This window comes from Antechinus flavipes, chromosome 5 (genome assembly GCF_016432865.1).
Source record: "Antechinus flavipes isolate AdamAnt ecotype Samford, QLD, Australia chromosome 5, AdamAnt_v2, whole genome shotgun sequence".
Lineage (NCBI taxonomy): Eukaryota > Metazoa > Chordata > Mammalia > Dasyuromorphia > Dasyuridae > Antechinus > Antechinus flavipes.
Window position 1 is genome coordinate 146,960,586 of NC_067402.1, and position 16,453 is coordinate 146,977,038.

Here is a 16,453-nt window from a genome sequence, read left to right on the forward strand (position 1 = left end):
TCCTGAGGGGACTGCTTTATATTACTGAAGATTAGTATGAGCTAATAAAAATGTTTGATTACATTCAGGGACTTTCCCATAGGTTCCTGCTGCTTTGTCTGGAGTCACAGCAACAACCACTATCCTCTCTTTATTACAACTCCTAAGAATACTTGTAACCTCTAAAGATACTTGTAACTATTGCTATGTGAGGCAATTCTATCTACTTCCCTTCAGCATATGAAAAAAGCAAGAATTCCTCATCCCTCCATAATTACAGTAAACCCAAAGCACAGGACTTTCACCATTAGCATCTTCACCCTATCTCCATGAATATACCCTCAAGCACCTAGCTTTTTACTGCTAAAACTTTTTACTCTAGGAGAGGAATTTCACATACCAGGCCAAGAACTGAGAGCACACAGATATCTTCTGACTTTGTATCATCCAACTCCATCTTGGAAGATAGCAAAGAAATTGGTGCAGAACTTAAGTTCAACAAAGTTCCAGGGAATTGAGTCACCAAGCATGTATCCACTGGATGTTTAATTAAATCTTTCCTTTAGTCTTCAGGCCATAACAAACCCACCACGTGTGCTATCATCACAGAACCATCAATGATAAGCACCCAAGCCAAATGACACTTTCCTAACTTATAATTAACAAACTCTTATCACCCCTCCTCTTCTGAATTACCATCCTAAATTTAGTCTTCAGGTCCCTAGAAGAAATCTCATTATCCTGTTATTTTTCATTCATCTCAGCCCAATTCTACTCCTTATTTCTACTGTGCCCTCTTTAACCCCTTCTCTATTGACAAACTTTCCTTTGTCTTAAGTCTTTTCCTATCATATTTCTTCTCCCTCTTTTTACTCATAGAAATCCACCTTACTCCAGCAAAACAATGCATGTTTTACCCACTTCCTCCAGTATTGGATATTCCTGTCATGCCCAGTGACACATGGAAAAATGGGCTTACTTCTTCCTCATCATCTCAACTTCTAGATCCTTTCTCTCTTACTATAACTTAACAATAATCTCCCCTCTTCTGAAAATCATTAATCTATATGTTCTATTCTCTCCAAATTCTTTTTGTCATCATCTAGTCAGGCTCCACCATATCATTCTCTCTCCATTCTCCAGGAATTCAGTAACTAGCGCATAACACCATTCTCTCCACACTACGTCCCATACTCAGGGACCTTCCCCAAATACCTAGTTCATCAGACTTCTGAACTTTTATGATCTCCAATTGCCTCATTTGATATTAGTAATTAGATTGCCATCAAAGTTTTTTTTTTTTTTGTCTATTATATATCATTCAGGGAACTTATATGACTTTAAAATGCATGGAAAAATCATATTAGGAAAAAGTTGCTTTAATCAAAGTCTTTTTAATAAGCATAAAAGAAAAAAGCTTTATGGGATATCGTATTCTTTCCATCTTTTAGCCAACTGTATGCCTACAAAAATGCACTCTAGAATATAACTAGCAAAAGCTTGCCTCTTCCCTTCTTCTACCTTTATCATGTCCTTGATATATGTACAGATTATTCTTATAAAAATTGTATAGGAAAGTAGTAGGCATTCAAAGTTGTCTCCATCACTAATAATGTGATTTTTTTTCCACCAAGTATTTGTTATCCCCAATGGCTTCACAATTATAATGCTTCCAATATATATTGGTATATATTATATATATTGGTCTAGTTGAGCTTCTTTTCTCATTTTTGTTTAGTGCCATTTTTATCCCACGTGATATTAGAATTCAGTTGTGATAAACTCCACTTTTACTGATAAAGAAAAAGGCTTTGTTATAATAACATTTTTTTTTCAATTTTTCATCTATTTGTTGTCCTCCTGCCAGTTTCACCCTTAAATATCCTTGAGATGGTCTGAGTTAAATGAGTCTCTTGCCAACTTTCTATAAACTTGCTTTTCTTCCCAATGTTTCTCACTTTTATTATGCAATACAGTTCGTAATCTTCTACCTATCATTCTACAATCTTACCTCTGTAAGATTTACCAACAAGATTGTTCTGAATTTGTGTTGCCCTTGATAGCTTTAAATATGTACTTGGCAAGGAGATCAAATGGTTTACTGGCTGAGTTGATGTCTAAGCTTTTTATTCTCCCTGATGCAGGGACTGATTCTTATCAGTGTGACTTTAAAAAATAGTGGTGATCATAAGTCATCAGCATTCTTATATATCACTAACAAAATCCAACAGTTAGAGATACAAAGAGAAATTCCATTTAAAGTAACTACTGATTGTATAAAATATTTAGGAATCTATCTGCCAAGGGAAAATCAGAAACTTTATGAGCAAAACTATAAAACACTTTCCACACAAATTAAGTCTGATCTAACCCAAATGGAAAAATATTAAATGCTCTTGGATTGGGCGAGCAAATATAATAAAGATGACAATACTACCTAAATTAATCTATTTATTTAGCGCTATACCAATCAGACTCCCAAAAAACTACTTTGATGACCTAGAAAAAATAACAACAAAGTTCATGTGGAAAAATAAAAGGTCAAGAATTTCAAGGGAATTAATGAAAAAAAAAAATCAAATGAAGGTGGCCTAACTGTACCAGATCTAAAATTATATTATAAAGGAGAAGTTACTAAAACTATCTGGTATTGGCTAAGAAATAGACTAATTGATCAATGGAATAGGTTAGGTTCAAAGGACAAAACAGCCAATAACTTTAATAATATAGTGTTTGACAAACCCAAAGATCCCAGTTTTTGAGATAAGAATGCATTATTTGACAAAAATTGCTGGGAAAATTGGAAATCAGTATGACAGAACCTAGGCATTGACCCACACTTAACACCATACACCAAGATAAGGTCAAAATAGGTTCATGACCTAGGCATAAAGAATGAGATTATAAATAAATTGGAAGAGCATAGGATAGTTTACCTCTTAGACCTGTGGGAGAGGGAGGAATTTATGACCAAAGAAGAACTAGAGATCACTATTGACCACAAAGTAGAAAATTTTGATTATATCAAATTGAAAAGTTTTTGTACAAACAAAACAAATGCAGACAAGATTAGAAGGGAAATAATAAACTGGGAAAACATTGTTACAATCAAAGGTTCTGATAAAGGCCTCATTTCCAAAATATATAGAGAATTGACTCTAATTTATAAGGAATCAAGCCATTCTCCAATTGATAAATGGTCAAAGGATATGAACAGACAATTCTCAGACGAAGAAATTGAAACTATTTATAGACATATGAAAATAAGCTCCAAATCATTATTAATCAGAGAAATGCAAATTAAGACAACTCTGAGATACCACTACACACTTGTCAGATTGGCTAGAATGACAGGGAAAGATAATGTGGAATGTTGGAGGGGATGTGGGAAAACAGGGACACTGATACATTGTTGGTGAAATTATGAACACATCCAGCCATTCTGGAGAGCAATTTGGAACTATGCTCAAAAAGTTATCAAACTGTACATACCCTTTGATCCAGCAGTGTTTCTACTGGGCTTATATTCCAAAGAGATACTAAAGAAGGAAAAGGGACCTGTATGTGCCAAAATGTTTGTGGCAGCCCTATTTGTAGTGGCTAGAAGCTGGAAAATGAATGGATGCCCATCAATTGGAGAATGGTTGAGTAAATTGTGGTATATGAACGTTATGGAATATTATTGTTCTGTAAGGAATGACCAGCCGGATGAATACAGAGAGGACTGGCGAGACTTACATGAACTGATGTTAAGTGAAATGAGCAGAACCAAGAGATCATTATATACCTCAACAATGATCTGTTTGAGGATGTATTCTGATGAAAGTGGATCTCTTCGATAAAGAAAGCTAATTCAGTTTCAATTGATCAAGGATGGACAGAAGCAGCTACACCCAAAGAAAGAACACTGGGAAATGAATATAAATTGCTTGCATTTTTGTTTTTCTTCCCGGGTTATTTATACCTTCTGAATCCAATTCTCCCTGTGCAACAAGAGAACTGTTCGGTTCTGCACACATATATTGTATCTAGGATATACTGTAATCTATTTAACATGTAAAGGACTGCTTGCCATCTTGGGGAGGGGGTGGAGAGAGGGAGGGGAAAAATCAGAACAGAAGTGAATGCAAGGGATAATGCTGTAAAAAATTACCCTGGCATGGGTTCTGTCAATAAAAAGTTATTTAAAAAAAAAAAATAGTGGTGATATCAATGTCTGTTCTTTGATTACATGTCCCATTCTTCCATGTCAATAGCTCATTAAAAGAGGTTATGATGGAACTGCCATATCAGCTTGATTTTTATTCTGTCTTGTAACTTGGTTTTGCTTTTGATTTCTTGTTCCAATAAATCAGTAATTTGAGTTTATAATGATCATTGATCTAGAAATGATTCTCATATCAAGAACCAACTCTTCTTACAGATGCTTACAAAAGAATGAATGTCTTGGTTTCAGTTCCAGACTAGAGGTGAGAACTGAAGGAGATCTGAAGCCAGAAGCACCATCTCTCTTCTTCCTCTCACACTCCCCCCTAAGACAAGAGATGATACACTAACAAGCTCTAATTAAAAAAAAAAAATAGCAGGCAAAGGAGAAAGAATCCAATCATAGAAACCCAAATATTATGGGAACAGAGAAGACTTCTTCAGAGGAGGATACAAAAGGAAAAAAAGAGCCTCTCCAACTCCAAAATGTAATGTCAAATGATCACCTGTCTGAAAGAAACTCATACAAAAAATCCAAAAAGACTTTAAAAATCAAATGAAAGAGATTGAGTACAAAAATTTTAAAAATAGCAATCTGAGAAAAACAAGATTGTGACAAGAAAGTCAACCAATTAGAAAAGGAGATCCAGAATCTTAAGGAAGAAAATGATTCCCTGAAAAGTAGAATTAGGCAAGAAGAAGTCAGTAAAGTTATAAGAAACCAAGAAATAATAAAACAAAATATAAATTTCAACTGGCAAAAAGTGATTAACTCACCATAGTTACACTGACCTACACTAGATTCCAGAAGTAATTCCTATTCTTTTCTGAAAAAAAATCATTTGAAATAAGATCCAATTACAAGAGCTGCTTTAAAACTGCTAGAATAAGCAAAATTGATTTAAAACATATTTTTCTCGAGTAAAACAAATTTTGAAGTTAAACAGAATTCTTATTTTCTTAAGGTATGTTCCATACATGGTTATTTTGTTAAAAATATATTCATCTACTCTGAAAATAGACCCAACTTAGGGGCAAAAAAAAGAAGAATGTCCCTATAAAGTTCAGGCACAAAAGCTGTGTTTATAAAAATACAGATAAGAAATAAAAATGGGAAATCTTTAAAACAATTAAAGGTTGACAAAATAGTTAAAGATACCAAATTGATAGTGGAAAGCATACTTTGAACAAAAAAAAATTACAGAAAATCTAAATACAGTTACCTGATAAAGTCTTTTCAAGCATTAAAAGAAAAGTATCTGAGTTTTTTCTTTTTCTTTTTTTTTTTTTTTTTACTAAAACCCCTATTTCTCCTCACACTGCCAAGAAAGTCACAAATGTGGCATTTTCCTTGCTCTCTCCTGGTCCTGAATAGTACCCCCAGTCTATCTTTCTGACAGAGTTAAAGATTTTAAATATGAAGGAGGAAAAAATTCTTTCTGAGGTCCTTCCTTAAAATTCTCTTAATGACAAGGATAGTGTTAAATGACTCAGTTAATACTCTACCACTAAAGTTTCAATATTTTCTCTAGTATTTAAAAATCTGTTCCAAAAGTTTGCTTATCTTCTACAAAGTTATTTTTCTACATTTTTTTTTGTCTTTTTCAATAGTATTTTATTTTTCCAAATACATGTAAAGACTGTTTTCAGCATTCATTTTTTTTAAATTTTTATTTAATAATTACTTTATATTGACAGAATCCATGCCAGGGTAATTTTTTTTTTTTTTTTACAACATTATCCCTTGCACTCGTTTCTGTTCCAATTTTTTTCCCCTCCCTCCCTCTACTCCCTTCCCTAGATGGCAAGCAGTCCTTTATATGTTGGATATGTTGCAGTATATCCTAGACACAATATATGTTTGCAGAACCGAACAGTTCTCTTGTTGCATAGGGAGAATTGGATTCAGAAGGTATAAATAACCCGGGAAGAAAAAGAAAAATGCAGATAGTTCACATTCGTTTCCCAGTGTTCTTTCTTTGGGTGTAGCTGCTTTTGTCCATCATTTATCCATTGAAACTCAGTTAGGTCTCTTTGTCAAAGAAATCCACTTCCATCAAAATATGTCCTCATACTATATCGTTGTCGAAGTGTATAATGATCTCCTGGTTCTGCTCATTTCACTCAGCATCAGTTCATGTAAGTTTCGCCATTCCTCTCTGTATTCATCCTGCTGGTCATTTCTTACAGAACAATAATATTCCATAACATTCATATACCACAATTTACCCAGCCATTCTCCAATTGATGGGCATTCATTCATTTTCCAGTTTCTAGCCACTACAAACAGGGCTGCTACAAACATTTGGGCACATACAGGTCCCTTTCCCTTCTTTAGTATTTCTTTGGGATATAAGCCCAATAGAAACACTGCTGGATCAAAGGGTATGCACAATTTGATAATTTTTGGGGCATAATTCCAGATTGCTCTCCAGAATGGTTGGATTCGTTCACAACTCCACCAACAATGCATTAGTGTCCCAGTTTTCCCGCATCCCCTCCAACATTCATCATTATTTTTTCCTGTCATCTTAGCCAATCTGACAGGTGTGTAGTGGTATCTCAGAGTTGTCTTAATTTGCATTTCTCTGATTAATAATGATTTGGAACACTCTTTCATATGAGTGGTAATAGTTTCAATTTCATCCTCTGAAAATTGTCTGTTCATATCCTTTGACCATCTATCAATTGGAGAATGGCTTGATTTCTTATAAATTTGAGTCAGTTCTCTATATATTTTGGAAATGAGGCCTTTATCAGAACCTTTAACTGTGAAGATGTTTTCCCAGTTTGTTGCTTCCCTTCTAATCTTGTTTGCATTACTTTTGTTTGTACAAAGGCTTCTTAATTTGATGTAATCAAAATTTTCTATTTTGTGATCAGTAATGGTCTCTAGTTCATCTTTGGTCACAAATTTCTTTCTCCTCCACAAGTCTGAGAGATAAACTATTCTATGTTCCTCTAATTTATTTATAATCTCGTTCTTTATGCCTAGGTCATGGACCCATTTTGATCTTATCTTGGTATATGGTGTTAAGTGTGGGTCCATGCCTAATTTCTGCCATACTAATTTCCAATTATCCCAGCAGTTTTTATCAAATAATGAATTCTTTTCCCAGAAGTTAGGGGCTTTGGGTTTGTCAAACACTAGATTGCTATAGTTGACTATTCTGTCTTGTGAACCTAACCTTTTCCACTGATCCACTAATCTATTTCTTAGCCAATACCAAATGGTTTTGGTGATTGCTGCTTTATAATATAATTTTAGATCAGGTACAGCTAGGCCACCTTCATTTGATTTTTTTTCATTAATTCCCTTGAGATTCTCGACTTTTTATCTTTCCATATGAATTTTGTTGTCATTTTTTCTAGATCATTAAAATATTTTCTTGGAGATAGTGGGCAACCTTGCTTCACTCCAGATCTTACTGGGAAAGGTTCCAGTTTTTCCCCATTGCATATGATGCTTATTGATGGTTTTAAATATATGCTCCTGACTATTTTAAGGAAAAGTCCATTTATTCCTATGCTCTCAAGTGTTTTTATTAGGAATGGATGTTGGATTTTATCAAATGCTTTTTCTGCATCTAGTGAGATGATCATATGGTTTTTGTTTGTTTGGTTATTGATATAGTCAATTATGCTAATAGTTTTCCTAATATTGAACCAGCCCTGCATTCCTGGTATAAATCCTAGTTGGTCATAGTGTATTATCCTGGTGACAATTTTCTGTAATCTTTTTGCTAATATTTTATTTAAGATTTTAGCATCAATATTCATTAGGGAGATTGGTCTATAATTTTCTTTCTCTGTTTTCAGCCTACCTGGTTTAGGTATCAGTACCATGTCTGTGTCATAAAAGGAGTTTGGTAGGACTCCTTCCATCCCTATTTTTTCAAATAGTTTATTTAGCATTGGAGTTAATTGTTCTTTAAATGTTTGGTAGAATTCACATGTAAATCCATCTGGTCCTAGGGATTTTTTCTTAGGGAGTTGATTGATAGCTTGTTCTATTTCTTTTTCTGAGATGGGACTGTTTAGGATATTTACTTCTTCCTCTGTTAGTTTGGGCAAGCTATATTTTTGGAGGTATTTTTCTATTTCATTTAAGTTGTCGAATTTATTGGCATAAAGTTGGGCAAAGTAACTCCTAATTATTGCTCCAATTTCCTCTTTGTTAGTGGCGAGTTCTCCCTTTTCATTTTTAAGACTAACAATTTGATTTTCCTCTTTCCTTTTTTAAATCAGATTTACTAAGGGTTTGTCTATTTTGTTGGTTTTTTCATAGAACCAACTCTTAGTTTTATTAATTAATTCAATAGTTTTTTTACTTTCAATTTTATTGATCTCTTCTTTTATTTTTAGAATTTCAAGTTTAGTGTTTGACTGGGGGTTTTTAATTTGTTCCTTTTCTAGCATTTTTAGTTGCAAACCCAATTCATTGACCTTCTCTTTCTCTATTTTATACAAATAGGCCTCTAGTGATATGAAATTTCCCCTTATTACTGCTTTGGCTGCATCCCATAAATTTTGGTATGATGTCTCATTATTATCGTTTTCTTGGGTGAAGTTATTAATTATGTCTATGATTTGCTGTTTCACTCAATCATTCTTTAGTATGAGATTATTTAGTTTCCAATTATTTTTTGGTCTACTTCCCCCTGGTTTTTTGTTGAATGTAATTTTCATTGCATTGTGGTCTGAAAAGGACGCATTTACTATTTCTGCCTTACTGCATTTGAGTTTGAGGTTTTTAATGTCTTAATATATGGTCAATTTTTGTATAGGTTCCATGAACTGCTGAAAAGAAAGTGTATTCCTTTCTGTCTCCATTACATTTTCTCCAGAGATCTATCATATCTAACTTTTCTAGTATTCTATTTACCTCTTTGACTTCTTTCTTATTTATTTTGTGGTTTGATTTATCTAATTCTGAGAGTGCAAGGTTAAGATCTCCTACTATTATAGTTTTACTGTCTATTTCTTCTTGCAGCTCTCTTAATTTCTCTTTTAAGAATTTAGATGCTACCCCACTTGGTGCATATATGTTTAATATAGATAGTGCTTCATTATCCATGCTACCCTTTAGCAAGATATAGTGCCCTTCCTTATCTCTTCTAATTAGATCAATTTTTGCTTTAGCTTGATCTGAGATCAGGATGGCTACCCCTGCTTTTTTGACTTCACCTGAAGCATAGTAGATTTTGCTCCAACCTTTTACCTTTTACCTGCATGTATCTCCCCGCTTCAGGTGTGTTTCCTGTAAACAACATATTGTAGGATTCTGGCTTTTAATCCATTCTGCTAACCGCTTCCTCTTTATGGGGGAGTTTACCCCGTTCACATTTATGGTTAGAATGACCAATTCTGTATTACTTGCCATCTTGTTAACCCTGGTTTATGCTTTTCTCCCTTCTTTCCCCTTTCCCCCCTTCCCAGTATTAAGCTTGTGAGCACCACTTGCTTCTCACAGCTCTCCCTTTTTAGTATCCCTCCCCCCGCCTTAGAGTTCCTCCCCCTATCTTACCCTTTTCCCTCCCAGTTTCCGTATTCCCTTCCACTTAGCTTATTCCTTCCCTTTTCTCTTTTCCCTTCTCACTTTTCAATGAGGTGGGAGAAGTTTCACCATAGATTGAATATGTCTTAAGATTTTTCACTTAAAGCCAATTCTGAAGGCAGTAAGATACCCACTATATTCATCCCCCTCCATTCTTTCTTTCAGATATAATAGGTTTCCTATGCCTCTTCATGAAATGTACTACCCCCACTTTACCCTTTTTCTGGTACAATGTCCTTTCCACATCAATTTCTAGAACAAGGTATACATGTATTCTTTATACATCTATATAGTCGAAATATAGTTCCCAAGATTAATCTTTACCTTTTTAGATTTCTCTTGAGTTCTATATTTGTAGATCAAACTTTTTGTTAAGTTCTGGCTTTTTCATCAGAAATAGATGAAATTCGCTTACTTTGTTGAATGTCCATCTTCTTCCCTGGAAAAAGATGCTCATTCTCGCTGGGTAAGTTATTTTTGGTTGCATACCAAGTTCCTTAGACTTTCGGAATATCATATTCCAGGCCCTTTGATCTTTTAATGTGGATGCTGCCAGATCCTGGGTGATCCTTATTGTGGCTCCTTGATACTTGAATTGGGTTTTTCTAGCCGCTTGCAATATTTTTTCCTTTGTCTGAGGGTTCTGGCATTTGGCCACTATATTCCTTGGTGTTTTGATTTTAGGATCCCTTTCAGTGGGTGATCGATGAATCCTTTCAACGTTTATTTTTTCCTCTGTTCCTATGACTTCTGGGCAGTTCTCTTTGATAATTTCCTGGAAAATAGTGTCCAGGCTCTTTTTTTTCATCATGTTTTTCTGGAAGTCCAATGATTCTCAGATTGTCTCTCCTGGATCTGTTTTCCAGGTCTGTTGTCTTCCCCAGAAGGTATTTCACATTCTTTTCCATTGTTTGATTTTTTTTGGATTTGCTTGACTGATTCTTCTTGTCTCCTTGAGTCATTCAATTCCAATTGTTCAATTCTGATTTTCAGTGAAGTATTTTCTTCACTCACTTTTTTAAAATCTTTTTCTAATTGTCCCATTGAGTTCTTTTGTTCTGTGGAATTTTTTTCCATTTCGCCAATTTTGTTTTCCAGTTCACCAATCCTATTTTTCAAGGATTTTACTTCTTTATCCACTCTCTCTTTAACTGACTTCTCCAGGCTCTTTTGCCAAGCCTCCCTCTCCTTTTCCCAAGCTTCCCTCTCCTTTTGCCAAGCCTCACTCTGCTTTTCCCATTTTTCTTCTAGCTCCCTTGTGAGAGCCTTTTTAATCACTTCTATGAGGTTCATCTGTGCTGAGGAACAGATGATCTCCTCCTTTGGGGATTCACCTGGGGCCTGTCTGTTTTTAGTCTCCTCAGGATTTAGAGTCTGCTCTCTATCTGTATAGAAGCTGTCAAGGGTTAAAGTCCTCTTCAGTTTCTTGCTCATTCTGTCTAATAATCAAAGACAAACTAGCAAAGAAAAACAGAAAAAACTGGAGTCTTTCTTTGGGGGAGGGGCTGGGTGTGTTATCGAGCTTCCTCTCCAGACTGCGGGGGGCAGCAGTGAGACACTAGCTCTACTGTGCTGCGCCTGCGCTCTGAGATCCCAGATCATGCTGAGTCACTGGGGGGGGGGGTGGAGGGGGGGGAGAAGGAGGGGGCGGCCAGGTCCCGAGAGACTCCAGCTGTTTGGGGTTGTATTCTTCAGCCCCGGTGTTTTTAGCTTCTCTGCTGGGCTGCTGACTTGCTGCCGGAGCAAAGCATCCAAACCTGTAGCGAAGTTCTCCCCACAAGAGACGGCTGCGATCACTCCCCACCCCCTCTCCAGTCTGCTCCCGTGCTCTCACTGCCGCTGCCCGCCGCCTGCGCCCGATCTAAAACCATCCCAGCCCTCCAGTAAAGACAGACCTTTCTTGGCGAATCTCAAGGATGGCTTCTCTTAGTAACTATTTGTGGGTTTTTTTTCAGTCAAGCATTAATTCAGAGGCTTGTAATGAAATGGATAGTGAGAGAAAGCGTGGAGCTTATGCAGCTGTGAGCCTCCTCTCCACCATCTTAACCGGAAGTCCCCATTTTTCTACATATTATTATAATGAATTGTCACTAAGAATAATACATATCTGGTTCTTAAACAAAATTAAAATTTTCCTATTGGGTTAAAATATATAAATTAGTGATCCAATATTTGTTAAATATTCCTCAAAGTATTCTATAAATAATGAATTTCATAATACAGAGAGATCACAAATCCATTTTCATATAACTGTTCAGGTATATATCTACTGCATACAGTGAATGACTTCTATAGTTTTCATTCACTTTTTTTAAAACTAGATGTACAATTGCATTAGTGTGAGAAGATACAAAAGAAGAACAGCTCTCTCTACAAAAGGCAACCAAAGTTGCCTACCAAATAGGCAACTATTTTGCAAATTCAAGACAGAGAAGTGCCTGCAGTACTGAAAGGGAAAGTGACTTGTCAAGAGTCACGTGGCCATTATGGGTCAGTCAGACAAGGACCTGAATCCAGGTCTTTTCTTAACTTTTGAGGCTAGTCACAGGCCATGCTGCCTCTGAGACTTCCAAAAAAAAAAAAAAAAAATTCAGAAAAAATTCCTTCAGGAACATCTTGTGTTCTCAAAATAGTCAGGAAGCAGTACTCACTGTAGATATAAGAAAATCAAAGAGAAATCCTCAAAACAGTTTGTCACCATTATATTTCCACCACAATGGTTTACTAACAGAGCTCACTTAAAACTAAAGATGAAGAATTTCTGACAAGTGAATGATGAGTATCATTAGTAAATCTTCAACTTACTTTTTGAACAAATAGTGATTTGGTTTTGTGCTGTAATCAAGTTTAGGAAAATTTGACTGATATACATACCTTTACTGACTGCACAATGCTGTTCCCTTGTTCAGTTTCTATTCTACAATCATCACATTCAGCTTCCTGGACCTTTACACAGCCAGTTCCTGATGTCCTGATATTCAAATCTAGAAATGAAGAAAGAAAAACAAGTTAATCCAACGACTAACAAGGCATCCCTAGAAGAACAGATCTTGGAGAGCAAGACAGTCAATATGTAGCATAAAAGGCAAAGCTATCACTGTAAAGCAGCACAATCTAAAGAGACAATCTTCAGTGACAATCCGAAAAATATCTCCAGTCTTTTACCCTAGGTAATGATTAGGCAGAGAAGGGATGAAATTACTTTTCCTCTACTCATTAACAGATTACTTAGTTTGAGCTAGGGACCAGTCTAATTAATAATTATTAATTACAACGGGTCTGGTGTGGACAAGGAACTGTGAAGTCACCTTATGTGTCTATCTCTAAGTATATATGGAATGATACTAAAAAAAAATTTGCCAAAAGAATGAAATGCATCAAAAACAATGTTTTTTCTCCTATTGGATAATGAAAATATTATTCCATGATTTGATTGGAATTCCATTGCAGAATGAAGTAGTAACTAGGAAAAGCAGCCCTGTTATTTTTGTGTATAACTCCCAGTTACTAAAGAGTAAAGAAATAGTTTTCCAGCCATATTTAGTAGCAGCGTGATGCTAGATAACTGAAGAAAAGAAATATATTTTCTGAGATTCAGAGAGATCTCAAGGGCAAATCTTAACTATACTTTATATTTAAATACTTCAAAAATCCAAAATTTGACCATTTTAAGACCTTTCCCCCTTGCTTCCTCTTTCCACCCCATTGTTACAGTTTGTGATTTCTCCATGCCTCAGTGGATTATCCTCAAGATTCACTGTGATTCTCTTTTCTCCCCCCATAATTATTTGGAAATCAACCCTCAGGGTAATTTGCTTTTATGTAATTAGATTTTTCTTGAAACAACACTTATATTTTATCTACTGATCTAGACCAGAAGCCTTTCCATCTGATAGAACTCTTTAGAATTTGCATTCCAATGACATAAACTCCTAGAACCTAAAATTACCCCACTTCTACCCACAATCAAGAGTTGGCCATTAAGCAATCCATAACAGTAAGAAAACAAAATTAAAAGTAAATCATATACATAATAAATGGATGCCCTTGTACGGACAGCTCCTACTTGTTAAAATTTATAAAAATCACTATCTAAAACTACTAGAGAGAGCAGGATGGAAAATACTGACTAACAAAGGTTAGAAGCTTCTATTTTAAAGCAACATAATCAAAATGGATAACCTTTATTGATTGTCAGAAATGTTTCTTTATTCTTCTCTGTTCGGCAAGGAGAAGAAAGGAAAACTTCCTTTTTAAAAATTTTACTCTACTCCTCAAAGATCCAAATCATAAGTGTCCATGATGGGGTGGAAGTAGAGGGCTACAAAATTTCAGAAACAAGAAAATTCTCAGAAGAACCATAGCCAACTATAGTGTTGTTTGTCCTAGAGTGTTTTCAGGACCAAAGTGAAACCTAAGAATTAGAGCAATTTGGTTTATACAATGCATAAAGGAGAAATGAAACAAAAGAGGAACAGGATTAGTATCTGTGTGATACTAAAGAAACCAAAGTGAACTAAGTAATAAATCTATCCAGTTACATTAATCTACTAGAATAATGAAAATACCTAAAATATCACCTGAAAAGTGTGATTATCAAAACCAAGAGAATGTAATTTCATTTTTTATAACAGCTTTTTATTTTTCAAAATATATCCAAAACTAGTTTTCAACACTGACCCTTGCAAAACCTTGTACTCCAAATTTTTCTCCTTCCCTTTCTCCCTCTCCTAGAGAGCAAGTAATCCAGTAAAAGTTAAACATGGATATTTCTTCTAAACACAAGAAAATATAATTTCAGAATTAAAATCAAAACATTAGAATATGTACATTTATATACATATATACATATGCACAAGTGCACATAAACATATCTATGCAGATACACATGTGCATACATATAAACATATAAGATTAGATTTATATGGAAAGTGCCCTTTTCAAGTTCTGAAAATGAACAAAGAAATGAAGATACAAATTTGATCTCTGCCCAGAAAAAGTATTTTTTTAAATTTTGTTTTATTTAATAATAACTTTATATTGACAGAATCCATGCCAGGGTAATTTTTTACAACATTATCCCTTGCACTCGCTTCTGTTTCGATTTTCCCCCACCCTCCCTCCACCCCCTCCCCTAGATGGCAAGCAGTCCTATATATGTTAGATATGTTGCAGTATATCCTAGATATAATATATGTTTGCAGAACCGAACAGTTCTCTTGTTGAACAGGGAGAATTGGATTCAGAAGGTAAAAATAACTCGCGAAGAAAATCAAAAATATAAATAGTTCATATTCGTTTCCCAGTGTTCTTTCTTTGGGTGTAGCTGTTTCTGTCCATCATTTATCCATTGAAACTCAGTTAGGTCTTTTGTCAAAGAAATCCACTTCCATCAGAATACATCCTCATATAGTATCGTTGTTGAGGTATATAATGATCTCCTGGTTCTGCTCATTTCACTTAGCATCAGTTCATGTAGGTCTCTCCAAGCCTCTCTGTATTCATCCTGCTGGTCATTCCTTACAGAACAATAATATTCCATAACATTCATATATCACAATTTACTCAGCCATTCTCCAATTGATGAGCATCCATTCATTTTCCAGTTTCTAGCCACTACAAACAGGGCTGCCACAAACATTTTGGCACATACAGGTCCCTTTCCCTTCTTTAGTATCTCTTTGGGGTATAAGCCCAGTAGTAGCACTGCTGGAATAAAGGGTATGCACATTTTTATAACTTTTTGGGCATAATTCCAGATTGCTCTCCAGAATGGTTGGATTCGTTCACAACTCCACCAACAATGCACCAAAACAATCCCAGTTTTCCCGCATCCCTTCCAACATTCATTATTATTTTTTCCTGTCATCTTAGCCAATCTGACAGGTGTGTAGTGGTATCTCAGAGTTGTCTTAATTTGCATATCTCTGATCAATAGTGATTTGGAACACTCTTTCATATGAGTGGTAATAGTTTCAATTTCATCATCTGAAAATTGTCTGTTCATAGCCTTTGACCATTTATCAATTGGAGAATGGCTTGGTCAGAAAAAGTATTTTCAAGCATAGCACTGGATCAGCCTACAAAAAATATCCAAAAAAATAACCTGGCTTCATATAGATCGACAGATCAATCAATAATTTACATAGTTTAAGGGGATATGGTTTCAGCCTCCTACATTTTTATACTTCATAAATATATTGAGGCCTCATTAGTACAAAATATCTACAGACAATCTTGACTAATCTATATACCTCTGCTTTATTGAAATAAGAATTTTCTTAAATCTCAGATCTAAAAGCATTCTAGAAGCAGGTGATTTTTGTTTTAAGATATAAATTTGGTTTTCCCAGCAAATTTATCACCCGATGATCAATGAGCCACCTTACATTTAGGTGAGTACTCTTTAGGCAATAGACAAACTATTTACCACTTTTCTAATACTCAAAGCTTTTCTCCGTTTGATAGGTCCTTTCAGATCTGAAGTTCAGCTGACACTGCCTTAGAAAACCCAAGATTACATTTAAAACAAGAGCAATCAGATGTGCTAAAATATACTGGGTAGATAATACAACAAATAATGTAGATAAATTTTTTATTCAAAATTGGCTTAAAATTAATAGTAATACATAATTTAAATTAGTCTTCAAATTATTTAGCCAAGTTGGAAGAATTTTCTTTTTTAAAAGCACATTAGCAAGTACTTGATAT

The 16,453-nt window shown here is 35.0% G+C and overlaps 1 protein-coding gene across 2 annotated transcripts in view; it reads right to left on the reverse strand.

Moving 5' to 3' along the window:
- The window catches only part of FAM185A (family with sequence similarity 185 member A), a 105,784-nt gene that overhangs the window by 86,966 nt on the left and 2,365 nt on the right, over positions 1-16,453 (reverse strand). For both annotated transcript variants that reach the window (XM_051962026.1, XM_051962027.1), the window contains one exon: positions 12,617-12,726. In XM_051962026.1, the coding sequence (XP_051817986.1) occupies positions 12,617-12,726 (110 nt within the window). The remainder of the gene's footprint in view (positions 1-12,616; positions 12,727-16,453) is intronic.